This window comes from Chiroxiphia lanceolata, chromosome 5 (genome assembly GCF_009829145.1).
Source record: "Chiroxiphia lanceolata isolate bChiLan1 chromosome 5, bChiLan1.pri, whole genome shotgun sequence".
Taxonomy (NCBI): domain Eukaryota; kingdom Metazoa; phylum Chordata; class Aves; order Passeriformes; family Pipridae; genus Chiroxiphia; species Chiroxiphia lanceolata.
Window position 1 is genome coordinate 1271171 of NC_045641.1, and position 26169 is coordinate 1297339.

Sequence of the window (26169 nt, forward strand, 5' to 3'; positions counted from 1 at the left end):
AGTGACTCTGCTGTGCTCCTCAGGGCATCTCCAGGATGGAAAAGGGACAGGTGATCCATCCTGAACCAATTCATTACCAGAATTTATAACCTTGAAGTTATAAACTTTAAAAACTAGGTAGAAATTTATCATTCATGCTGTTTGCTAAATATGTATCAGACTGAAATGATACAGGTTCAACCAGAACAGTTAAAATCCCCTTTCCTCCCCAAAGAGGACACCAGAAGGTGGGATAAGGTTTTGCAGGATATTGCACAGGAGCCAGGAATCCACCAAAGGACATTTATCCTTTCTTGGGGTGGTGACAGGAAAGGACAGAGACAGAAATCCACCAAATGACATTTATCCCTTCTTGGAGTGCTGGGAGGAAAAGGACACAACAAGAAATCCACCAAATGATAATTATCCCTTCTTGGAATGCTGGGAAGAAAGAACAGAGCCAGAAATCCACCAAAGGACATTTATCCCTTCTTGGAGTGCTGGGAGGAAAGGGCAGAGTCAGGAATCCACAAAATAACAATTATCCTTTCCCGGAGTGCTGGGAGGAAAGGGCAGAGCCAGGAATCCACCAAATAACAATTATCCTTTCCTGGAGTACTGGGAGGAAAGGGCAGAGCCAGGAATCCATCAAAGGATATTTATCCCTTCTCGGAGTGCTGGGAGGAAAGGGCAGAGCCAGGAATTCACCAAATAGCAATTATCCTTTCCTGGAGTGCTGGGAGGAAAGAACAGAGCCAGGAATCCACCAAAAGACATTTATCCCTTCTTGGAGTGCTGGTAGGAAAGGGCAGAGCCAGGAATCCACCAAAGGATATTTATCCTTTTTGGGGAGGAAAGGACAGAGGATATTTAAGTTGGAAAGCAGAGCATTACACCCCAAACTTCAACCTGGCTTTGCTCTACCAGATCAAGCCACGGCCGGACCAAAAAACAAAACAACAACAGGAAAAGCTTCGTAAAAAACAAGAAATGGGAGAAAAACCTGCAGGTGGCAAGAGCAGAGGCCTCCAGTGGCACACCTTAAACTCATCTGAGATCTCTGACACGAAGGAGGAGATCTGCTTCATGAGCCTGTCCACGCTGCTCTCGCTGCCCGTCTTGAGCAGCGTGGTGATGGCCAAGGTGGCGATGCTGCGGTTGGAGTCGGTGATCAGGTTCTCCAGGTCCAGGTTGCAGGCAGTGACTGCAGAGGGGTGTTTCATGGCCACCTGCAAGCAAAGGCAAAGCCCCAGTTACATGGCAGCAACATCCCAAAGGCCAAAGATTTCGGGTGCGAGTGAGGCGAGGCTCAAAGATTTTGACGTAACGCTCGGGTTCTTTTGTGCCAGCATTTCGAGTGACAGTTTGAGTCACAAAGTGCTGCTCTAAAAGCAAGATGTTGCTTCCTTCCCAGGCATTTTGCAGGGTTAAATAGCCAGCACTCTGCTTCCTCATGGCTGAGAGCTCACAAGTTACCAAAGCACAGCTCGTTGTACCCCCCCACCACGGTCCAAAAATGAGCAAGCGCGGCCTGGATGCAGAAAGGATTTCTGACACCCCGGGATATCCGGCATGGGAAAGGCAATTCTCCAGCCTGGAGCAGCTCCAGACAGACTAATCACATCGTTGGGCACTGCTGGGTTGCTGTGGAGGTTAAAACTTGAGGTAGCTCAGAGGTTTTGGGAGCACTCACTTTGTTCAGGGTGCGAACGGCCGCGTACCTCAGGACGGGCTTGGAGGAACTACAGAAAAGCTGCAACACTGGGGAAGGAAAAGAGAGTTTCTTTCAAAGGAAGGGAATAGAGAGGGAAATCTAATCTATCTCCATTCAGCCATGCTAAATATTCAAGCAGCCCTGTGCATAATTCAGCAGGTTAAAAATAACCTCCTGGGTTTTATCTCCTGATCAATAACAGGGGGGTGGCACAGTTGGCTGGGGCACGGCTGGGCATCCAGTTCTCTTCTAATTCCCAGGGACTAAAGGGGTTCCAGGAGAGCTGGAGAGGGATTTGGGACAAGGACTGGAGGGACAGGACACAGGCAAGGGCTTCCCAGTGCCAGAGGGCAGGGATGGATGGGATATTGGGAAGGAATTGCTGGCTGGGAGGGTGGAAAGGGCTGGAATGGATTTCCCAGAGAAGCTGTGGCTGACCCTGGATCCCTGGAAGTGTCCAAGGCCAGGCTGGAGCAACCTGGGATAGTGGAAGGTGCTGGGGTTGGAACTGGATGGCCTTTAAGGTCCTTTCCATCCCAAACCATTCCAACACTCCCTCCCACCCCAAAGTCCCCCTGTGCCACCTCTGCTGCCCGTTCTCCAAAGCTCGGGATGAAACGGGGAAAAGGCATCAAAGTGCTTCTCACCCAAAAGCCCTTTAACTTGGGCATGAGCATTAAACTCAGGGCTTGGGTATTTTATTCATGCTGTACTGTCCCTGTTGTGCTTCACTGCCCTTTTTGGGGTGTCTGAGGGGTGCAGAGGGCCCGGTCCCACCTGACACGGCGGGTGCCAGCTCCCTGGCAGTGCAGTTGGGGAGGTGGATGATGGCAGAGGCGGCTTCATAAATCACCATCTCGTGCTTGTTCCTCAGGCAGCTCTCGATGAAGTCAAAGAAGGGACTCTCGTGGCTGCAAAAAGAATGGTTTGGGTTGGAAAAACACCTCTCCAGGATCATAGAATCATAGAATCATAGAATCAGCTGGGTTGGAAAAGCCCTCCGAGATCATGCAGCCCAACCCTTGATCCAACCCCGCCGTGGTTCCCAGCCCATGGCACTGATGCCACATCCAGTCTGTCCTTAAACACCTCCAGGGATGGAGAATCCCCCACTTCCCTGGGTAGCCCATTCCAATGGCTGAGCACCCTCTCTGCAAAGAAATTCTTCCTGATATCCAACCTGCCCCTCCCTTGGCACAGCTTGAGGCCGTGCCCTCTTGTCCTACTGCTGGTTCCCTGGAGCAGAGCTCGACCCCCCCGGCTCCCCCCTCCTGTCAGGGAGTTGCAGAGAGTGAGGAGGTCTCCCCTGAGCCTCCTCCTCTCCAGGCTGAGCCCCCCCAGCTCCCTCAGCCTCTCCTCCCAGCACTTGTGCTCCAGTCCCTTCCCCAGCCTCGCTGCTCTTCTCTGCCCCTGCTCCAGCCCCTCCAGGGCCTTGCTGAGCTCAGGGCCCAGAGCTGGACACAGCACTCCAGGGGTGGCCTCCCCAGCGCCCAGCCCAGGGGCACAAGCCCTGCCCTGCTCCTGCTGCCACACTCTTCCTCAGCCAGCCCAGCAGCCATTGGCCCTCTTGCCCCCCTGGCCACACTCGGGCTCCTCTTCAGCTCCCTGTCCATCCCAACTCCCAGCTCCCTTCCTGCCTGGCTGCTCTCCAGCCCCTCTGGCCCAGCCTGCAGCTGCAGGGGCTTCTTGTGGCCAAAGGGCAGCACCCGGCCCTTGGCCTTGGGGAACCTCAGCCCCTTGCAATCAGCCCATGGATCCAGCCTGGCCAGGTCCCTCTGCAGAGCCCTCCTGCCTTCCAGCACATCAACACTCCCCCAGCTTGGGCTCACCTGGAATGTGCTGATGGTTCCCTCCATCCCCTCCTCCAGATCCTCAGTGCAGACACTGAACAGGACTGGGCCCAGCCCTGATCCCTGGGGACACCCCTGGGGACGGATCCCAGCTGGATGCAGCTCCATCCCCACCACTCTCTGGACCCTCAGCCAGTTCCTCACCCAGTCCAGAGTGCCCCTGGCCAAGCTGTGGTTGCAGCTTTTCCAGGAGCCCAGCCCTCATCCCAGCACTATCCTACACATGCACCACCTTTCACGTTTCAACCCCACCCTTACCTCAGAGCTCTAAATTTATTGTTATTTTATTCATCTATGCATGATATTCCTCCCACCAGAAACGCTGCACTCTACAGATAAACACTTCTACCATACTTAGAGAAGTGCACTAAAGAGCCAGCTCTTAATTAACAGTCTCGTGCTGGGATCATGGAAAAGGGATTGGGATTTTCTGAAACAGTCGTGCTATTTCCCACAAGTCACAACTCTTGTTTTCCAAAGATAAAAAAAAGGGGGAAAAGGAAAAGCAGGAACTTGTTCTGAAGCTTTAAGCGCTCCCAAGATACCACTAATAAAAATGCCAGCACCCAGCTGAGTCACTCTGCCCCGGGTTTCGTTTTCACACAACAGTCCTGCCTCTGTGTGTGTTTTTAAACGTTAAAAACCCACTGTTGTTGGCTCAAACCCTAATTAATTTGTGTTAATTAATTAACTGCCCGTTGCCCTTACCCCTCCTCGGACTCCCTGAGGAGCTTGCTGGCGATCCTGATGAGCATGCAATAGGCAAACTGGGATTTGAGGCCGGACTTGGTGAATTTGTTGAGCATTTTGGAGACGGCGAGCCGGTCGTTCCTCCTCAGGTGGTAGAGCACCCCCAGGGCGTGGTACTGCGGGAGGGGAAACACAGGGACAGGCTCTGAGGGAGGGGAAACACAGGGATGAGCTCTGAGGGAGGGGAAACACAGGGATGGGCTCTGAGGGAGGGGGAACACAGGGATGGGCTCTGAGGGAGGGGAAACACAGGGACAGGCTCTGAGGGAGGGGGAACACAGGGACAGGTTCTGAGGGAGGGGGAACACAGGGAAAGGCTCTGAGGGAGGGGAAACACAGGGAAAGGCTCTGAGGGAGGGGAAACAGGGACAGGTTCTGAGGGAGGGGGAACAGGGATGGGCTCTGAGGGAGGGGAAACACAGGTACAGGTTCTGAGGGAGGGGAAACACAGGTACAGGTTCTGAGGGAGGGGAAACACAGGGACAGGTTCTGAGGGAGGGGAAACACAGGGATGAGCTCTGAGGGAGGGGGAACACAGGGACAGGGCTCTGAGGGAGGGGAAACACAGGGATGAGCTCTGAGGGAGGGGGAACATAGGGACAGGCTCTGAGGGAGAGGAAACACAGGGAAAGGCTCTGAGGGAGGGGAAACACAGGGAAAGGATCTGAGGGAGGGAAAACACAGGGATGGGCTCTGAGGGAGGGGAAACACAGGGATGAGCTCTGAGGGAGGGGGAACACAGGGACAGGCTCTGAGGGAGGGAAAACACAGGGACAGGCTCTGAGGGAGGGGGAATACAGGGACAGGGCTCTCAGCACGCCAGGGGAAAGCTGCCTCAACACAGCAAAAAGGGGGATCGTTCCTGTTTTCCGGGAGAAATCCCTCCTGAGCTCCGAAGGGATGAGTCTCCCGATGGATTTCTGCCAAGAGCTGCAAGGTTTCCACCCTAAACCCTCCAGCTGTTCTCAAGCCAAGCACCCTCAAGGATTTCTGAAGATCCAAAGGGCCCCAGAGGTGATTTATCCCCTTTTCTCCCCTTTAAATATAACTTCAGCTCACTATATATATAATATATACAATAATATATAATAATATACTAATACAATATATTACAATATACAATATAATATACACAATAATTGTATATATTATATAGTCAGCTGAAGTTTTATATAAGATATAAAATATATATATACAATTGTATGTATACACAATATATATAATATATTGTATATATAACATATAATAGAATAGCAATTAAGAATGATTATAAGATTATATATAATTATATATATCATTATATATACATAATATATACAATAATATATAATATATTAATGTAATACTATAATATACAATATAATATACACAATAATTGTATATATTATATAGTGAGCTGAAGTTATATACAATATATACAATATATATACAAAATTGTAAATATATTGTATATACTATATATATTATATAGTATATATAATAGAATATTAATTAAGAATTATTATAAGATTATATATAATTATATATATACATTATATATAATGATACATAACATTATCTACTATTATAATATATTATATAATATATAATATATAATGTAATTATAATCACCAATACATAACATATTATACATTAATATAATAATTATATATAATAAATATATATACACTATATATAATTATATATATAATTATACATAAGATTATATATGTAATTATATATAAGAATCATTATATATAAGAATGATAATATATAAGAATGATTATAATATAATATAAAATTAAGAATATTATTAATATAATAATAGTAAGACTATATTATAATAAGAATAAAAATGCAATGTTATTTGTGTATATTACATAGAATAGCAAGTAAGAATGATTATAAGATTATATATAATTATATATATAATTATTTATACATAATATATATAATATATGATAATGTAGTATATTACATTATATTATATATAATAATTACATATACATTATATATATAATTATATATAACTATGCATAAGATTATATATAATTATATATATAAGAATTATTATACATAAGAATGACAATACATAAGAATTATTATAATAAAAAATTAAGAATATTATTAATATTATAATAATATTAAGACTATAATATTATAATAAGAATAATAATGTAATGCTTCTTTTATATACTTTGTATATATTATATATAATAGAATAGCCATTAAAAATGATTATAAGATTATATATATATAATAATTATATATACATAATATATATATAATTATACATAAGATTATATATAAATGTATATGTAAGAATTATTATATATAAGAATGACAATAAATAAGAATGATTATCATATAATATTAAGAATATTATTAATATTATAATAATATTAAGACTATAATACTATAATAAGAATAATAATGTAATGCTTCTTTTATATACTTTGTATATATTATATATAATAGAATAGCCATTAAAAATGATTATAAGATTATATATAATTATATATATCATTATATATACATTATATATATAATATATGATAATGTAATATATTATATACAATTATATATAGTAATTATATATACATAATATATACAATTATATATAATTATACATAAGATTATATATAATTATATATAAAAGAATTATGACAATAAATAAGAATGGTTATCATATAATATTAAGAATATTATTAATATTATAATATTAAGACTATATTATTATATTAATAATAATGTAATGCTACTTTTATATACTAAATATAACATTAATATAATAATATTAACACACAATGACAATATAATAATGATTATATATAACATGTAACCATCACACTGCCCAATAACACTTGAATTTCTATCACACTCCACACCCCCAGGGTATCCCAAGGCCTTGAAAGGACCACAAAAATCCCCCAGGGATTTATGCTGGAAGCACAAAGGAACATTCCCACAGCTGCTTGGAATATTTGGGAGAAAATGTTGCTGACACAGATATTTGGGGTAATCTTTGGGGGTCCTGGAGCAACCAGGAGATCTTGGGAAGGCCAAGGGACGTTCACTGGGAGATGATCTCCTGTGGGATTCAAGCACTCGGATTCAAAGCCCTGAGGAAGAGGCAGAGCTATCCCACTGTTTAACAGGGAAAGGGAAGAGGAATGCACTCCAGAGCCAGCCCTTAATTAACAACCTCGGGCCGGGGTCGTGGAAAAACGCGGGATTTTTTGGAACGGCCGAGTCACAACTCCTGTTTTTCAGAGAACAAGGGGGAAAACGAGAACCGGGCACTTTTTCCAGGAGTTTTTTAAGAATTCCCAGGATACCACTCAAACCCTGGAGCGCGTTTAGGGTCCCTCCCAAAACACACCTGCACCATGATGTTGTCACTGGAAGCTGCTTCCTGGGCTTCGTTGATCCACCGTTTGACCACGTCGTAGCTGATCTTCATCATGTGCTGCAAGAAGCCACAAATTGAGACTGCAAACAAACCCACCTCGGATTTACCAACCTCTTTATCCCACACAACCATAAACCAAGTGTTTATTATGTTTCAGTCTCAAACTACCATGTTTCAAATCAAAATATTAATTAACGAGAGCTTTCCCTGCCTTTTTTCTCCCACGCGAGGGAGAGGAAAATAAGAGTGAACTTCTTCATCTTGCCCTCCTGGCAAAAATGAACCTGAAGGGGTTAAATCCTTAAAACCTTAAAAAAAAAAAATCTTTAGGGCAGTGGTTTCATGGCCCCTCCCCGCATAAATTAATCTTCTGGACTAATTGGGAGAGAGGCGATGAGATTTTGTAGTAAATTATTATAATTAACGTGCTCTAAAGGAAGAGAATGTTGAAGGAGTTTGAGAAGATAAAGGAAACTCCACTGCCACTGGTTTTATGTCCCAGGGAGGAGATGAAAGGTCATCTCAAAGGGAAAAGGAGGTGAAGACTCATCTCAAGGGAAAAGGAGGTGAAGACTCATCTCAAGGGAAAAGGAGGTGAAGACTCATCTCAAGGGAAAAGGAGATGGAGACTCATCCCAAAGGGAAAAGGAGGTGAAGGGTCATCTCAAAGGAAAAGGAGATGAAGGGTCAACTCGAGGGAAAAGGAGATGGAGACTCAACTCAAGGGAAAAGGAGATGAAGAAAGAACCAAACAGATAAACCCCAGCCCAGGAGTTTGAGGAGCCAAAGGAAACTCCATTGCCACTATTTTTATGTCCCAGTGAGGAGATGAAGGGTCATCTCAAGGGAAAAGGAGAGGAAGAGTCATCTCAAAGGGAAAAGGAGATGGAGACTCATCTCAAGGGAAAAGGAGATGGAGACTCAACTCAAGGGAAAAGGAGATGGAGACTCATCTCAAGGGAAAAGGGGATGGAGACTCATCTCAAGGGAAAAGGGGATGAAGGGTCATCTCAAGGGAAAAGGGGATGAAGGGTCATCTCAAGGGAAAAGGGGATGGAGACTCATCTCAAAGGGAAAAGGAGATGAAGGGTCATCTCAAGGGAAAAGGAGATGGAGACTCAACTCAAAGGAAAGGGAGATGAAGAAAGAACCAAACAGACAAATCCCAGCCCAGGAGTTTGAGGAGCCAAAGGAAACTCCATTGCCACTATTTTTATGTCCCAGTGAGGAGATGAAGGGTCATCTTAAAGGGAAAAGGAGATGAAGGGTCACCTCAAGGGAAAAGGAGATGAAGGGTCATCTCAAGGGAAAAGGAGATCAAGGGTCATCTCAAGGGAAAAGGAGATGAAGGGTCATCTCAAGGGAAAAGGAGATGAAGGGTCACCTCAAGGGAAAAGGAGATGGAGACTCATCTCAAGGGAAAAGGGGATGAAGGGTCATCTCAAGGGAAAAGGGGATGAAGGGTCATCTCAAGGGAAAAGAAATGGAGACTTATCTCAAAGGAAAGGGAGATGAAGAACCAAACAGACAAACCCCAGCCCAGGAGTTTGAGGAGCCAAAGTAAACTCCATTGCCACTATTTTTATGTCCCAGTGAGGAGATGAAGGGTCATCTCAAAGGGAAAAGGAGATGAAGAAAGAACAAAACAAACGAATTCCAGTCCAGCCTTAAAATAATTTGGTGCTTTACTTACCAGGGAAGACACCAGAGCAGAACTGGACACACTGGGGACTTTGTCCACGATGGCTTGTTTCATGTATCTCTCGATGGCCTGTAACATTGTTCCCTGGGAAGGGGAAAAGAAGGGAAAAAAGAAGTGTGGGTACTTTGGAAGAAGAGAATAAAAGGAGCAGAAATAAAAGCACCCTTTTGTGGTTTAAATCCCAGAGCAGGGATGGTTTATACTCACGTCAGTGATCCTGCACAGCGCTCGGATGGCCGGCCCACGGTAAACGTCCTCCTTCCCTGTCATGTCTTTGGTCAGACTGCAATAATCACAGACAGCCTGTTAGAATTGCCTTAATATCTCCATGTTTTGTGATAGATCTCCTTTTATGTCTTCTATAATATCACCTTAAACCATCTCCTGGACACCTCCTTTAATATCTCCTTAAATATCTCCTTGACATCTCCTTAGACATCCCCTTAGACATCTCCTTGACCATTTCCTTGACCATTTCCTTGACACCTCCTTGACCATTTCCTTGGACACCTCCTTGACCATTTCCTTGGACACCTCCTTGACCATTTCCTTGGACACCTCCTTGACCATTTCCTTGGACACCTCCTTGACCATTTCCTTGGACACCTCCTTGACCATCTCCTTGACCATCTCCTTAAACCATCTCCTTAAACCATCTCCTTAAACCATCTCCTTGACATCTCTTTAAACATCTCCTTTATTATCTCCTTGATATCTCCTTCTGTGATACTCATCTCATCTCACTTAGCTGTCACCACAGAACTACTAAGTTGACTACAAACAACTTCTTAATAATTAAAATTCTTAAATTAAATTCTTAATAAGTAAAATTCCCAATAATTAAAATTCCCAATAATTAAAATTCCCAATAAATAAAATTCCCAATAAATAAAATTCCCAATAAATAAAATTCCCAATAATGAGTTATTTGAAAGTTATCACCATCAGATTCTGTGGAAATACAGATTCTTTCAAAATACACACTTCATAGTATTGCTTTGCCACAGGCCTGGTTTAATCAGCCAACCATTCTTAACAGTTCTGCTTGTCCTACCATGTGAAATTTTGATTTAATAATAGTGAAGTTCAGTTTGCTGAACAGCTTAAAAATATATCCAATAGCAAATATATGTAATACAAACCTATATTATAAAATATAGATTAAAAAAATATATAAAATATATGTAAAATAAAGTGTTTGGCACATGCTACAGAGCCAATTTTTGCCCTTGCAACAGCAATGATTATTTATAGTCCAAAAAATTGATAGTTCAGCTAGGAGACTGAAAAGGGCTTTGTTTTGTTTTTCCCTGACACAAAGTGACAGCTTAAGTTGTGACAAATCCATGGAGCACCAATAGTTAAAAAAAACCAACCAAACCCAAACCACAAGAAAACAAAGCAGCAACCAGCTGATAACTTTTGTAATTAAAAAAAAAAATTGTTTGTAATTAAAAAATTCCTGTAATCAAAAAAAACCTGCAGCCTTTTGCCCTGTTGGGAAAACAGAACGCGGCGAGGAGAAAATAACCTTTCAGGAGAAAATAACATTTCACATCCTCTGTGTCACATTACAAAGCCCAATTTCAGAACTTTGCAGCAGTTAAAATAAACACTTGAAGAGGCAGTTTGTGAGCTCTGATCCTGGTTTTGTTTTTTTGGGGGGGTTCCCCCACCTGCTCGTGACAATGATGACGTCCTCCGAGATGTTGGCCATCTCCTTGATGGTGAGGTAACACATCCTTCGAAGGGTTTGCTGTGGAAGCAGGGCAGAGGAAACATTAAACTCAATTAAAAATATCAATAATTATTTTCCTAGAAGTTTTAGAACTTAAAAGAAAGCGAAATATTTAACTTGAAGAGCTAAAAAAGCTTTTAAACAGAATGCATTCTGTTCAAAGTTATGTGTGATGTGTAAAGCTACGTTTGATAACTGGATAACAGCAAAACTCCCTGTTATCAAATCAGAAGAGTAAGAGAGAAATATCTTGTGAAAGGAGAAGAATAAAAAGAATATTAATTCACATTAATTATTCCAGAAGTGACACATCACATCTGCAGGCAGAAGCCTCACAATTATCAATTAAAACCTTAAAAAACAGCTTACTTTTATTGTAAAAAAAACCCCAGAAAGTGACACTGCCTTTGAAAGAAATTGGTATTTATATTTTACAAGACCCTCTATATGTGGATATGAGGAAGCTTTAAACAGCCTGTACTCCCCCACATTTTTATTCCATCTTAAACCTCTAAAAACCAGACCATTTTTAACAAAAATTAATGAGGCCCATCATGTGAAGCTCCCCGAGTATTTAAAAGGGATCCCAGTAGGACTTCTCATCCTGCTAATTCCCAAGTTTAATCCAGCATTTTTAGGATGTTCTCATCCCTCGGCTCGAGAAGATCAAGCCCTGGTGGTGCTGATCCATGAGCAGAGCCCGTTGTTGCAGGGAACACAGAATCACAGAATCTCAGAACCAGCTGGGTTGAAAGGGACCTCTGAGATCATCCAGCCCAACCCTTGATCCAACCCCGCCGTGGTTCCCAGCCCATGGCACTGATGCCACATCCAGTCTCTTTTTAAAACTCTCCAGGGACAGAGAATCCCCCACTTCCCTGGGCAGCCCATTCCAATGGCTGAACACCCTCTCTGCAAAGAAATTCTTCCTGATATCCAACCTAAACCTCCCCTGGCACAGCTGAAGACCGAGCCCTCTTGTCTTGCTGATGGTTGCTTGGGAAAAGAGACCAACCCCCCCGGCTCCCCCCTCCTGTCAGGGAGTTGCAGAGAGTGAGGAGGTCTCCCCTGAGCCTCCTCTTCTCCAGGCTGAGCCCCCCCAGCTCCCTCAGCCTCTCCTCCCAGCACTTGTGCTCCAGTCCCTTCCCCAGCCTCGCTGCTCTTCTCTGCCCCTGCTCCAGCCCCTCCAGGGCCTTGCTGAGCTCAGGGCCCAGAGCTGGACACAGCACTCCAGGGGTGGCCTCCCCAGCGCCCAGCCCAGGGGCACAAGCCCTGCCCTGCTCCTGCTGCCACACTCTTCCTCAGCCAGGCCAGCAGCCATTGGCCCTCTTGCCCCCCTGGCCACACTCGGGCTCCTCTTCAGCTCCCTGCCCAGCCCAACTCCCAGCTCCCTTCCTGCCTGGCTGCTCTCCAGCCCCTCTGGCCCAGCCTGCAGCTGCAGGGGCTTCTTGTGGCCAAAGGGCAGCACCCGGCCCTTGGCCTTGGGGAACCTCAGCCCCTTGCAATCAGCCCATGGATCCAGCCTGGCCAGGTCCCTCTGCAGAGCCCTCCTGCCTTCCAGCACATCAACACTCCCCCAGCTTGGGCTCACCTGGAATGTGCTGATGGTTCCCTCCATCCCCTCCTCCAGATCCTCAGTGCAGACACTGAACAGGACTGGGCCCAGCCCTGATCCCTGGGGACACCCCTGGGGACGGATCCCAGCTGGAAGCAGCTCCATCCCCACCACTCTCTGGGCCCTCAGCCAGTTCCTCACCCAGCCCAGAGTGCCCCTGGCCAAGCCTTGGCTGCAGCTTTTCCAGGAGTGTGCTGTGGGAGACGGTGTCAGAGCTTTTGATCCACAGGCAACCTTTTAATTCCCGTTTGAGTCGAGCAGGTGGGGATTATTTGCATGTAAAAGCACCAATTATAATTATAATTTGTGTGTGAAGGCTCTGGCATTATTCACAGCCTTAACAACAGCAATCCAGCTCAGAACCCTCCCAAACAACCCACAGGAGAACCACGTGATTATTCAGCCCTTTGTTTCCAAAGCAGGAATCGCCTCCAGCCTCAGAGGCGCTTCCCTCCCACATCCCAAAAATCCAACTGCTGTGCAGCCCCTGCGAGTCCAGGCAAAGGCAGCAGAACACCAGGTACTCACATCATTAGACTGGAACAGCCTGGTCATGGCAAAAAAAGCTTCCGTGGCTTCGGTGGTTCCAAAGTGTTCGCCCTGGAATTCCCACGGAAGGAGCGAGAGGAAAACCAGTGTTGTTACTGAGCTGCCTCCACCTTTCACCCCCATCTTTAATCCCTTCCCACGCACCAGGAATCTGTTCCCGCGGATTTTCCCCTCCCTCACCTTCTTTCCCAGGGGATAAACATCAAGTTTACCCCTTGGGTTTCAATATAAATCCCCTTCCCAGAGAGGGAACAGTTCGCCGAGCAGTTTTCCTGCTGTCAGGATGAGCTGGGAAAGTTCTTTCCCACCGAAAGCTGGCAGGAATCAGCCTCGGGAATATTCACTCTGGTTGGGAAGAAATTCCAACAGTTACCTGGTTCAGCAGGTAGAGGATCTTGGTGAGGATGTGAAGGCATCTCCGTGGATTTATGGGGGTCTCATTGAAGATCCGTGCCTGGAGACATGGAATAAATACTGATTTAGTGTAAAGCAACAATAATTATTTCTCTTTCACCACAAAAAGTAAGGAAACTTTCAACCAAGTCACTTGTAATTTTCATTCAACTCTAAATGTCTCTCAGTTCTAAATATGTGTCCCAGAGAACACATTCCTGTCCTTCAGCTCATCCATCTTTAGTTTGCTGGATCTGAACAACCACTCAATCTACCACCTGGAACTAACAAAAACACCTTAAAATAAAACATTTTTTAATTCAGAAACAAAACACTTTTTTCCTTCAGAAAGAGCCCCCTGGGACGCCACATATCCACATGGATCACGTCAGATAAAGTGACTTTATTGACATCCTCTGTGGTTTTAAATTAACTACATTAATTTATCCATTCGCATTTCCTGAAGGGAAAAAAAAAACACCAGAGTTAAACAGCATTATATCCTGATTACTCCTACCTCCTGGAGCACAGCACTCTTCTCCAGATGCTGGAAAGGATTGGAGCCACTACCTGAGGAAGAAGAGACCAGTTAAGGAAACGAATTCCTCACCAAACTTTCTTAAGGATCCTTTTTGTTGTTATGTTTAGAGCTACAGAAGAAAAAAAAAAAAAAAGGAGGGGCGTTTTCAACATAGCTGGAAGGTGAGGAGAAGAAAGGAGTTTAACAGTTAATTTGCATTAATATCCCTTTACATAAAAGGATTTGCACCTTAATTTTTTTTTTTTTTTTGCCTAGATCCCCTATTTTTATTTCCTGAGGCACCAAAAGCACTGAAAGGCATCAGGGCAAGTGTGATGATCAGGACCCGAAACAGAAGTGAAACCACCTCCTAGAGCCACCATTGGACACAAAACCCCCTCCAAACCCTCCTACTGCTCCTGCCCCTCAGCAGCAATTCCTCTTTTTTCTCATAATTTATTCCTCGTTCTCACACCCCCAGCACAAGGAAAGTGAAAATGAAACGAAACAGTCCAGGCAGGGGAGATGCTGAAAGGCTTCTCCGAAGCTTTTTGGGTTTTGTTTGTGTATCAAAAGGACTTATGAAGCGTTTATTGTTTTAGATGTTACAACGCTGTTCGGGCACGGAGATAAATATAAATACAAAAATAAATATATGGAATCTCTTCCTGAAGGGAGGGAGCACCTGCACTGGGCAGAGATGGATAAAATCCTCTCTGTGTGGAAACAGGGAGAGCAAACAGGCCCCAGTTCCTTCGGATACAGAAACACTTTGACAGTCAGTTCTTAGGGCTGGAGCACAAATCTCCCCGAGCTGGGAGAGGCGGGAGACCATGGAATGGTTCGGGCTGGAAGGGATTTTAAGCACCATCCAACCCCACCTGGGAGGGGACACCTCCCACTATCCCAGGTTGCTCCAGCCCGGCCTCGGGCACTTCCAGGGACGCAGGGGCAGCCTGTGCCTGTTCCTCATCACCCTCAGGCCCCTCCCGAGGCCCTTAGACCCCCCGTACCGGACTCCTCGTCCTTCTTATCGAACTTCTTGATCATGGCGGCCGCGCTCCCTCAGCCGCTCCCGCTCCCTCCGAGCGCCGCCGCCGCCTCACGGCCCCGCAGGAAGCACCGCCCCCGCCGCCCGCTGCGCCCGCTGATTGGGCGGCGGAGCTGTCAATCAACCCCCTGGGCGGCTTCGCGCCTTCCGCGGCGCTGAAGGGGCGGGGCCGGGGGGGGGGGGAGCCTTAAAGGGGCCGCTCGCGTTGTGTGAGGGGAGTCTGAGGGGATGGGCGCGGGGGAAGGAAAAACGCGTGGAAATCGCGTGGAAATCGCGTGGAAATCGCGTGGAAATCGCATGGAAATCGCATGGAAATCGCATGGAGCTCCCGTGGCAAAGCTGCCATTTGAGCCCCCAGCAAAAAAAAAGAGAATTCATGTGTAAGTCGCGTGTAACTCGTGTAACTCATATGTAACTCACGTATAACTCATATGTAACTCGTGTAGCTCACGCATAATTCGCACATAACTTACATGTAACTGAGATGTAACTGATAACTCACCTGTAACTCACCTGTAACTCAAGTGTAACTCATGTGCAACTCCCACATAACTCACAAGTTATTCACATGTAACTCACCTGTAACTCCCACGTAACTCCCACATAACTCGCGTGTCATTACGAATTAAAAGCTAAAAAAATTAGGAATATGGATCAAAATTTAGGGATTAAAAGCTAAAAAGGTTAGGGATACGGGTGTGAAAGTTCGGAGTTAAAGGCGAAGAAATTTAGGAATACGGAAAAAAATTAGGAATTAAGAGCTAAAAAAATTAGTAACACGGATACAAAGGAATTAAAAGCTAAAAAAATTAGGAATAAGGGTATGAAAATTTGGAGTTAAAAGCTAAACCAGAAAATTAGGATCATGAATTAAAAAATTAGGAATTAGAAACTAGGGAAATTAGGAATACACTTAAAAACTTACGAATTAAAAGCTAAGAAAACTAGGAATACGGATTAAAAAAATCAGGAATTAAAAGCTGAAAAAACCCGTTGCAATATTATTTTCCCCAGTGTTTTTATTCCACGGCTCAGCCTTTAATCCATCCTGCTTATTTAGATTCCAACCACATCCAGGTGGAATTTCCTCCCGGAGGAATTCCTGCTCTTTTTATTTGTCTTTAATTCATTATTATTATTATTATTATTACTACTATTATTATTATTATTATTATTATTATTATTATTTCCTTAGAGGGGCTCCATAATTTTGTAGGCAAAATGTCAGCAGTTGCAATTTCTCCCTGGATCAGGGAAACCCTCCCTCCTTCCTTATTTTCAGGGCCCTATTTTGATTTTTCCAGGTGCCTCCAGCTTTGGGACAGGGGCTGGGACAGGGACCCCTGAACTAATTAACAGCCTGAACTAATTAACAGTCATTCCAATTAGAGCAGGGAAGCGACTTGCTGGGAAATCATTCCATTTACAGTCAGCAGGGGTGAACCACACCCTCAGATATTCTTGGGAGATAAGAAGATTTTTGGGATGAACGCACATCCTGAGGGGGTTTTACAGCCTGGGAGCAGGAACATGTGTGGGAGCAGACAAGAACTGAGGGAATTCCTGGCTAATTCCCCAAAGGAAAGCAAAAGCAGGTGGATCATTTCTGCTCCTTTGCTCCATCATTCCGGTTTCTGTTTGGGAAGTGAATGTCCCTGTCCCCCAAGGGACATTTTTTTTTTTCCCAGGGTTGCTCCTCATCCCTGCTGCTGGCACCTTAAAGCAGGCACTTTGACTCCCTTTAAGCTCCAGTCCTGGCCTAGAATCCAGCTTTTCTCACCCAAAAATCCCCTGGTTCAGGAGTCACAGCCGACGCCACAACCCTTCCACGTGTGACATCCGAGGACAAACAGGGAAATCCCAACAGAGCTCCTCAACCACTTCAGTGTGTTGGGGTGCATCCCCCCGGCCTCCCCCTCCCTGGAATTCCCACTCTCCATCCCAGATGGATGGCAAAGTGTCCCCTGACCACACCAGGTGGGCAGGACTGCCCCAGGAATTCTTGCCTGGCAAAATTGGCAGTGAATTGTTCCTGCCGGGAACAGCAGGTGCCCAGCCGAGGTGAGGGATGGGTCATAACAGTTAATCCCTGAAAGAAAACCCTCCAGTGCTTCCCAGCTTGGCTCATGGCCAGGAGGTGAATTCCCTGATGGCTGAGGGCAATCATGGAATCACAGAGTGGTTTGGGATGGAAGGGAATTGAAAGATCATCCCATTCCACCCCCTGCTGTGGGCAGGGACACCTTCCACTATCCCAGGTTGCTCCAACCCATCCTTGGACACTTCCAGGGATCCAGGGGCAGCCACAGCTTCCCTGGGCAAGGAGTCCTTTATCTCCCTATTTAAAGATTCCTTTATTTCTCTGTCTCTTTGGAGGCTCAGAAGGGTTTTGGAGTTCATGGAAAAGTTTGATTAGCACTTGCTCTATCAGGGCTGGGCTGATTGCTCTGACCACTAAATTAATTCAGATAAAACCCAAAACCAGGCGCCAAGAGAAGCTGGAGAGACATCTAGATCCTAAATATTGGAATTTTGATGGGAGACAGCGTAAAGAAAGGCCAGGGAAAAAGGAAAGAACCCTCCTGCCCTGAGGGACTCACATCATCCAGGGTGTGGTAGGAGCTGAAGTCGAAGCTGGTGCTTCGCTCCCTCTGGGCGCTCTCGGCCATGTCCTGCTTCTCCTTGTCCAGAAAAATCCTAAAATGAGACATTGCAAGGGTGAGAAAAGTCTGCTTCGGTCACAACATGAATTTTAAAAGGCAAGTGTTTGTGCTGAGTTAACCAGAGAATTCCTGGAATGGTTTGGGTGGGAAGGGAACTGAAGGATCATCCAGTTCCAACCCCAGGGACACCTCCCGCTATCCCAGGTTGCTCCAGCCTGGCCTTGGACACTTCCAGGGATCCAGGGGCAGCCACAGCTTCTCTGGGAAATCCATTCCAGCCCCTCCCCACCCTCCCATCAGGGAATTCCTTCCCAATATCCTATTTATCCCTGCCCTCTGGCACTGGGAAGCCATTCCCTGTGTCCTGTCTCTCCATCCTTTGTCCCCAGTCCCTCTCCAGCTCTCCTGGAGCCCCTTCATGCCCTGAAAGGGGCTCCAAGGTCTCCCTGGAGCCTCCTGTGGGTGGGCTGTTAAGGAAACTCCTTGCTGACGATCCAGGAGCCACCTGAGCTGGGAATGAGGCCCCTTTGCAGCTCCACCCCCCACACTCCCACCCTCAGACCGAGTTTCCTTATGGGATCAATCCCAGGTTTCCCATACGGACCCTCAGACCTCTCAATCCTTAAAACAACTTAATCTTGGTGCAATAATTAAATAACGAAATAAGAGCTGGTGGCTCTTGGGGGCGGGGGGGGACCCCCAACAAAGGACACCCTGGATTTTTACACCCCCACAGCCTGAGAGTGGGAAAAGTCTGGGATCATCAGCTCCTTCCGCGTGTCCGAGTGTCACCGGGATGGGCCCCAAAGGTCCCTGAGCCCGTCCTGGTTGGGGACAGCTCACAACTTCTCACCTCAGGGCTCAGCCTGCGGCTCCACCCTGAGCTCCCCACACTGAGAGCATCCCCTAACATTTCCCTAGCCCTGATTTTTCACGGAATTCCAAGGATTTTCCTGGAAAGCTACGGAAAACGAGCCGTTCTCCAGCCCGACCAGCACAAACTCCCGCAGAGTTTTCCTCTTCTGGAAGACCAGGAGCCGCACAGCTCATCTGCACCAAAATCCCACTCCAAAAATTGGGACACTGCGGGGTTTTGCCCACGGCTTTTGAAGGAATCCTTGGAAAAGAAGGGCTGAACCATCAGCCCAGGAGTGTTTTCCTCCCCCAGAGCTGCGTTATCAGCCCCAGTTCTTCCCCAGCCCGAGGCAGTTCTGGCCCTGCCCTTCCCAACCTCCCTCACGGGGGATTCCCAGCCTGGCCAGGGTTCATCCAGCCAGCCCGGGGAATCCGGGATAACCCGGAATTGCCCTGGAACCGGGGCAGCGTTTTCACCTGGAACGTTTCCAGTCACCTCCCTTGGGTGTCTCCGCCTTGTCCTCCAGGGTTTTTCCAGGTTTCTGGGCTGTCAAGGTTGGTTCTCACTCCGGGATGGGCAGAGGGAGGATTTACCTGCTTCCCATGGGGAATTGGCTGGGAAATGCTACGATCCAAACGATCCTTTTCCTTCCCTTTCCTAGATATTGTGGAATATATATTTTTATTTATTTATTTATTTATTTATCTATTTATTTATTTATTTTCTTTCTATCATGTTATTTTATTTATTGTAATATATTTTATATAAAAGATATTTGTATATTCATATTCATATATTTATTGGATAATGTGTATTATATATAAGAGATATTCATAATATATAACATATTATATATAAATATATATTTATAATATGTAATTATATCTATTTATCTATAATATATATTATAGATAATATATTATATATTATCTATAATATATAATATAGGTAATATATAATAAAATATAGATATAGTGTATTATATTATAGATATAATATAATATCTATATACATTATAGATATACTATATCTATAATAATATAGATATATCTATAATATCTATAATATATATTATAGCTAATATATTATATATTATCTATAATATATAATATAGATAATATATAATATAGATAATATATACTATATATTATATAATATATAGTATATAATATATAATATATTATGAATATATTATATAACCATAATATAATTATAATATATATTAATTATAATATGATATATAATATATTTATTATATGGAAACATATATTATACCAAAATGTATATTATATTTAAATATCTATATTTTTATGTATCTTTTTTCCCGATGCTCTGTGCCAAGATAAAATTCCAGCTGTCGGAATAAACAGAGGCAGACGAGCCCGGAGCCGGGGAGGATTTGTTGTGAGCAGGATCTGTGGGAATCCTGGGAATGCTGCGGGATGGAGCCCGACGCAGGAGCTCTGCAGGTCTCCCTTTGCTTTCCAGTTTTGAGGGTTTTTTTGGGACCAGCAAATTCCAGCTCCAGCACTGGAACCTCCTGCATCCTCAGGGAATCGCATCCGGATTCCCCCCCCCCCCGGGGCGCTGGAGGCTGGAATTGCATCCCGTGGTTCCCGCGGGTGCCACATCCACCCCCCTGGGCAGGGATATCCTACCGGGATCGCATCCCTTCCCGAGGGATCTCATCCCAGCAGTGCCCTGACCCTCCCGGGCCCTGCACTTCCCAACAGGGACTGCTTTTTCCCGGGATATCTCATCCCTCCTGCCTTGGGACACCCCCTCCCGCCCTGTTTTTGCACCCCCTGCCCTCCAAACATTCCATCCTCCTGCTCTCCCATCCCCCCTCCCCAGGTATCCCACACCCCCTCTCTGGGTGTCATCCCCTCACACTCGGGCATTCCATCCCTCTCCAGGGACCAAATTCCACACATTTTCCCCTCGGGGTTTGTATTCCCTGGTTTTTGCATCCCTCCAGCTATTGCATCCCTGTATCCCATCCCCCCAGATGTCTCATCATTCCCCTGGGGATTGAATCCCCCTCTCTGCGTGTTCCATCCCCTCCTGGGCATTCTTTCCCTCTTCAGGGACCAAATTCCACACATTTTCCCCTCAGGGTTTGTATTCCCTGGTTTTTGCATCCCTCCAGCTATTGCATCCCTCGGTATTTCCTCCTCTCCCGGTATTTCGTCCCCCCATGTATCCCACCCTCCCAGGTATCTCATCATTCCCCGCTTTTTTCATCCCCTCTCGGGCATTCCATCCTTCTTTGGGGACCAAATTCCACACATTTCTTCCCCCCCAGGCTTTGTATTCCCTGGCTATTGCATCCCGGTATTTCATCCCTCCCGGGTGTCGCGTCCCCGGGATCCCGAATCCCCCCCGGGTCCCGAATATTCCCCTGGGTCCCGAATATCCCTCAGGCTCCCAAATATCCCTCAGGGTCCCAAATTCCCCCCCGGGTCCCGGATATACCCTCGGGTCTCGAAGACACCCTGGGTTCTGAATCCCCCCCTGATCCCGGATATCTCCAGGGTCCCGAATCCCCCCCCGATCCCGAATATCGCCCTGGGTCCCCAATATCCCCCCGGCTCCCGAATCCACCCCTGATCCCGGATATCCCCCCAGGTCTCGAAGATCCCCCAGGTCCCGAATATCCCCCCCGGGTCCCGAATATCCCCCTCGGTCCCGAATCGCCCCCTGATCCCGAATCCCCCCCGGGTCCTGACCCTCCCCTTCCCTCGGAGCGCATCCCGTCCCTCCCCATCTCCCCATCCCGGCAGGGCGGCGCATCCCTCCGGGTGGCCCCGTGTCGAAAGCGAAAGCGAAACCCTTCCTTGCCCCGGCGGGACAGCCCGGGCAGCGCCGCGGGGCCCCCTCGGAGCCGGAGCCCCTCCAGGCCGCGGAGCTGCCCCCGGGCCGCTCGATGGCGCGGCCGCTGCTGCCGCTGCTGCTCTGCGGGACCTTCTCTCTGCTGCTGCTGCTGCTGCTGCTCCGCGCCGCCGCCGACACCGGTAAGCGGGGCTGCCACGGGCTGCCCGGCGCGCCGGCGGCGGCACCCAGCCCTTCCCGGGTGCCCAGGTTACTCCCCGGAGTGCCCACTCTTTCCCTGGGGAGCCCACATCCCACATCCCTGGGATGCCCACTCTGCTTCCTGGGATGCCCAGGCTACTTCCCAGCATTCCCACTCTGCTTCCCGAGGGACTCATACCACTCCCTGGGGTACCCAAACTCCCACTCAGGGTGCCCACATGCTGCTCCTGGGGGTGCCCACACCATCCCTGGGATGCCCACTCTGCTTCCTGGGATGCCCAGGCCACTTCCCAGGGTTCCTGCTCCGCTCCCTGGGGAAGCTGCTCCACTTCCCAGGGTACCCAGGCTGCTCCCTGGGCTACTCCAGCTCCCACTCCGAGTGCCCATCCTACTTCCCAGGGTGTCCATGCCACCCCTGGGGCACCCACTCCGCTTCCCTGGATACCCAGGCTGCTCCCTGGGATAGCCCAGCTCCCACTGGGGGTGTCCCTGCCGCTCCCTGGGATGCCCACACTGTTCCCTGGATACCCAAACTGCTCCTTGGGATAGCCCAGCTCCCACTGGGGCTGTCCCTGCCACTCCCTGGGATACCCACACTGTTCCCTGGATGCCCAAACCACTCCCTGGGATAGCCCAGCTCCCACTGGGGGTGTCCCTGCCGCTCCCTGGGATGCCCACACTGTTCCCTGGATGCCCAAACCGCTCCCTGGGTGCCCCAACTGCCCCTCGGGGTGCCCAGGCTGCACCCCCGTGCTCCCCTTGCACCTCTCCAGTGCCCACCTTCCTCCTGGATTCCTGCCCCACCTCTCACCAGTGTCCAGAGAAGCTGGGGGGGGTTTGTAGGCAACGGATCCGTGGGAGCTGGGATTTCACCCCAGGTGGGCTCTGCGGGTTTTCCGTGGGATGGGATTGTCCGTGGCTGCCGGACTGGGAGCGTCCCGTCACGTTTGGGCCTCTCCCAGAGCACCAAATCATGGAGTCACTGGAGCACTAAAGCTGAAAAGGACTTTTAAGGTCGTGGAGTCTGATGATTAACCCGGCACTGCCGAGGCCACCACGGAGCCCCGTCCCCAAGTGCCACATCCACAGGGAGTTGAAATCCCTCCAGGGATGGGGACTCCGCCACTGTGCCAGGGCTGGACAGCCCTTCCCAGGAAGGAATTTTCCTCAATATCCAACCTGACCCTCCCCTGGCCCAGCCTGAGGCCGTTTCCCCTTGGCCTGTCCCTTGTTCTCTGGAGCAGAGCCTGACCCCTCCCCCCCGGCTCCAACCTCCTTCCACAGAATTTTAGGGAGCCAGAAGGTCCTCCCAATCCCCCTTTGCTCCAGGCTGAGCCCCTCCAGCTCCCTCAGGAATTCTCCAGCCCCTTTCCCAGCTCCATTCCCTTCCCTGCACACAGCAGCTTTGGGAAAAATCCCATCCCAGAGCAGCGATCCCAAGAACCCCCGGGAGCCTCCGGCAGCCCCGAGGCCGCTACGAAACACTAAAGGAACTGAAAATGTGGGAAGTGGGAAGGATTTGTGTGGAAATACAGCTGGAAGGGAGCGCAGAGCTTCGGGACAGTTCAGTGCTGCCTCTTCTCCAGGCTCCCACGTGCTGCCAAAGCCCTGGAAAAGGAATTCATCCCTATTTATAACGGGATGACGGGAGCGGCGAGGGCTGGGGAACATCCTCAGGGACGAAAATAAGCGGGAAGAGCTGCCAGTGCTGGGAACACCCACTAAAAATATCCTTCCCCGAAATCAACGCCCCCTGACCAGCAACCTTGGGACAACATTCCTGGCGGTGGTGATGCAATGAGGACCCACTTGGGGCAGAAAACATGGTTTCATGGGGTGTTAGAGAACGGGAATTTCGTATTTATTTCTCTTAGTTCCGGTGCTGGATAATTTGGGATGTGCTGCTGCATCCCCCGATCCCGTCCTCTCCTGCTTTCCAAAAACGTCTACAAAACTATTGTAAATACTTTTCAGTTACAACATGGGAAAGTTTCATTTATTTCCATGATTTTGGTGTTCCTCGTGAACTCTCCAGTCGTGGGTCCAGACCTCTGAAATTCCCCTTTTCCCAGCTTTTTTTTGGCTTACGGTTTTCCGACCAAATAAACCCTTTTTGGTGGCGATTTTCCAAGGAGAACTGCTCCATCCCATCTGTGCATCACATCCCGGCCATCCATGGCTCCCTCCCAGCTATCCATCCCTACATCCTGGACATCCATGGCTGCCTCCCAGCCATCCATGGCTCCATCCTGGCCATCCATCTCTCCATCCCAGCCATCCATCACTCCATCCCAGCCATCCCTCTCTCCATCCTGGCCATCCCTCTCTCCATCCCGGCCATCCATCTCTCCATCCTGGACATCCATAGCTCCATCCTGGACATTCATAGCTCCATCCTGGACATCCATAGCTCCATCCCAGCCATCCATCACTCCATCCTGGCCATCCCTCTCTCCATCCCGGCCATTCATCTCTCCATCTCATTCATCCCTCTCTCCATCCCAGCCATCCATCTCTCCATCCCAATCATCCATCACTCCATCCTGGCCATCCATCTCTCCATCCTGGACATCCATGGCTCCATCCCGGCCATCCATCGCTCCATCCCAGACATCCATCACTATATCCCAGCCATTCCTCACTCCATCCCGGCCATCCATTGCTCCATCCCAGACATCCATCTGTCCATCCCAGCCATCCCTCACCTCATCCCAGCCATCCCTCACCTCATCCCAGCCATCCCTCACCTCATCCCAGCCATCCATCACTCCATCCCAGCCATCCCTCACCCCACCCCAACCATCCCTTGCTCCATCCCAGCCATCCATCACATCCCAGCCATCCCTCTCTCCATCCCAGCCATCCATCACTCCATCCCAGCCATCCCTCACCCCACCCCAACCATCCCTCGCTCCATCCCAGCCATCCATCACATCCCAGCCATCCCTCTCTCCATCCCAGCCATCCATCACTCCATCCCAGCCATCCCTCACCCCACCCCAACCATCCCTCGCTCCATCCCAGCCATCCATCACATCCCAGCCATCCCTCGCTCCATCCCAGCCATCCATCACATCCCAGCCATCCCTCTCTCCATCCCAGCCATCCATCACTCCATCCCAGCCATCCCTCTCTCCATCCCAGCCATCCCTCTCTCCATCCCACCCATCCATCACTCCATCCCACTCATCCATCTCTCCATCCCAGCCATGACCCCTCCATCCCAGCCCTACTCTGTGTTACACTCCATCCCAGCACTGGATCATCACCTCTCCGTGCTGGCTCCCATAGGGACACAGGCGCTTCCAGCAGCTGGGGCCACGGATGAGCCATTCCCACACTCCAGCAGGGATCCTGGTGCCGGCATAACCTTGGAGAAACCAGGAAAGGGGCGAGACTTTAACACCCTGTTGGGAAAACATCCTCAAGCCGAGGCTGAAGGGGAAAAGCAAAGCCATAACTCACAATCCCGGGATGCTGGATCCCAGCTGCAGCCTCCAGAGGGGGGGAAAAACCCTGGGAACCGGCTGGAGGACTCATGGAGCATATGGAATTTTTCATGTCCAGCTGGAAAGTGAAGGGAGGAAGGAGGGGGTGGGGAAATGCAGCAGCTGGTGGCCAGATGGAGCCAGGGCTGCTGTCCTGGAATGGTCTGAAACGGGGATGGAATTCCACAAACAGTCTTTGGTGGATGGAGGAGCTGCTCCAAGTGACCACAAGGATGCCGGAAATTGAGTTTTCCCTTTCCCAATCCTTGGAGGAGCTGCTCCAAGTGACCACAGAGATTCCGAAAAGAGTTTTCCCTTTCCCAATCCTTGAAGGAGCTGCTCCAAGTGACCACAAGGATACTGGAAATACAGTTTTCCTTTTCCCATTCCCTGGAGATGCTCCAGGTGACCACAAGGATGCTGGAAATCGAGTTTTCCCTTTCCCAGTCCTTGAAGGAGCTGCTCCGAGTGACCGCAAAGATTCCAAAAATAGAGTTCTCCCTTTCCTTTTCCCTGGAGGAGCTGCTCCAAGTGACCACAGAGATGCTGGAAATAGTTTTCCCTTTCCCAATCCTTGAAGGAGCTGCTCCAAGTGACCACAAACATGCTGAAAATATAGTTTTCCTTTTCCCCTTCCCTGGATATGCTCCAGGTGACCACAAGGATGCTGGAAATCGAGTTTTCCCTTTCTCCATTCCCAGGAGGAGCTGCTCCAAGCAACCACAAGGATGCCAGGGATAGTTTTCCCTTTCCCAATTCCTGTGCACAGACACAGCCATCCCAGATTATTTCTGGAGGCCGGATGAGGCTCTCCCAGCTCCAGGGCAGCATCCAATCCCTACATCCACCCCTAGCCAGGATTTCCTGGAATCACGAG

At 47.9% G+C, this 26169-nt stretch overlaps 1 protein-coding gene across 1 annotated transcript in view; it reads right to left on the reverse strand.

Annotated features, from left to right (window-relative positions):
* The window catches only part of COPG2 (COPI coat complex subunit gamma 2), a 31851-nt gene extending 16511 nt beyond the window's left edge, over window positions 1-15340 (reverse strand). The window contains exons 1-12 of the mRNA XM_032687271.1: window positions 15215-15340; window positions 14199-14251; window positions 13662-13742; window positions 13268-13339; window positions 11063-11142; window positions 9594-9669; window positions 9378-9470; window positions 7655-7741; window positions 4252-4409; window positions 2471-2604; window positions 1673-1740; window positions 1020-1208 (exon numbers count right to left, since the gene is read on the reverse strand). Of these exons, the coding sequence (XP_032543162.1) occupies window positions 1020-1208; window positions 1673-1740; window positions 2471-2604; window positions 4252-4409; window positions 7655-7741; window positions 9378-9470; window positions 9594-9669; window positions 11063-11142; window positions 13268-13339; window positions 13662-13742; window positions 14199-14251; window positions 15215-15251 (1128 nt within the window). The 5' untranslated portion in view covers window positions 15252-15340. The remainder of the gene's footprint in view (window positions 1-1019; window positions 1209-1672; window positions 1741-2470; window positions 2605-4251; window positions 4410-7654; window positions 7742-9377; window positions 9471-9593; window positions 9670-11062; window positions 11143-13267; window positions 13340-13661; window positions 13743-14198; window positions 14252-15214) is intronic.
* Between the last annotated feature and the right edge of the window lie 10829 nt (window positions 15341-26169).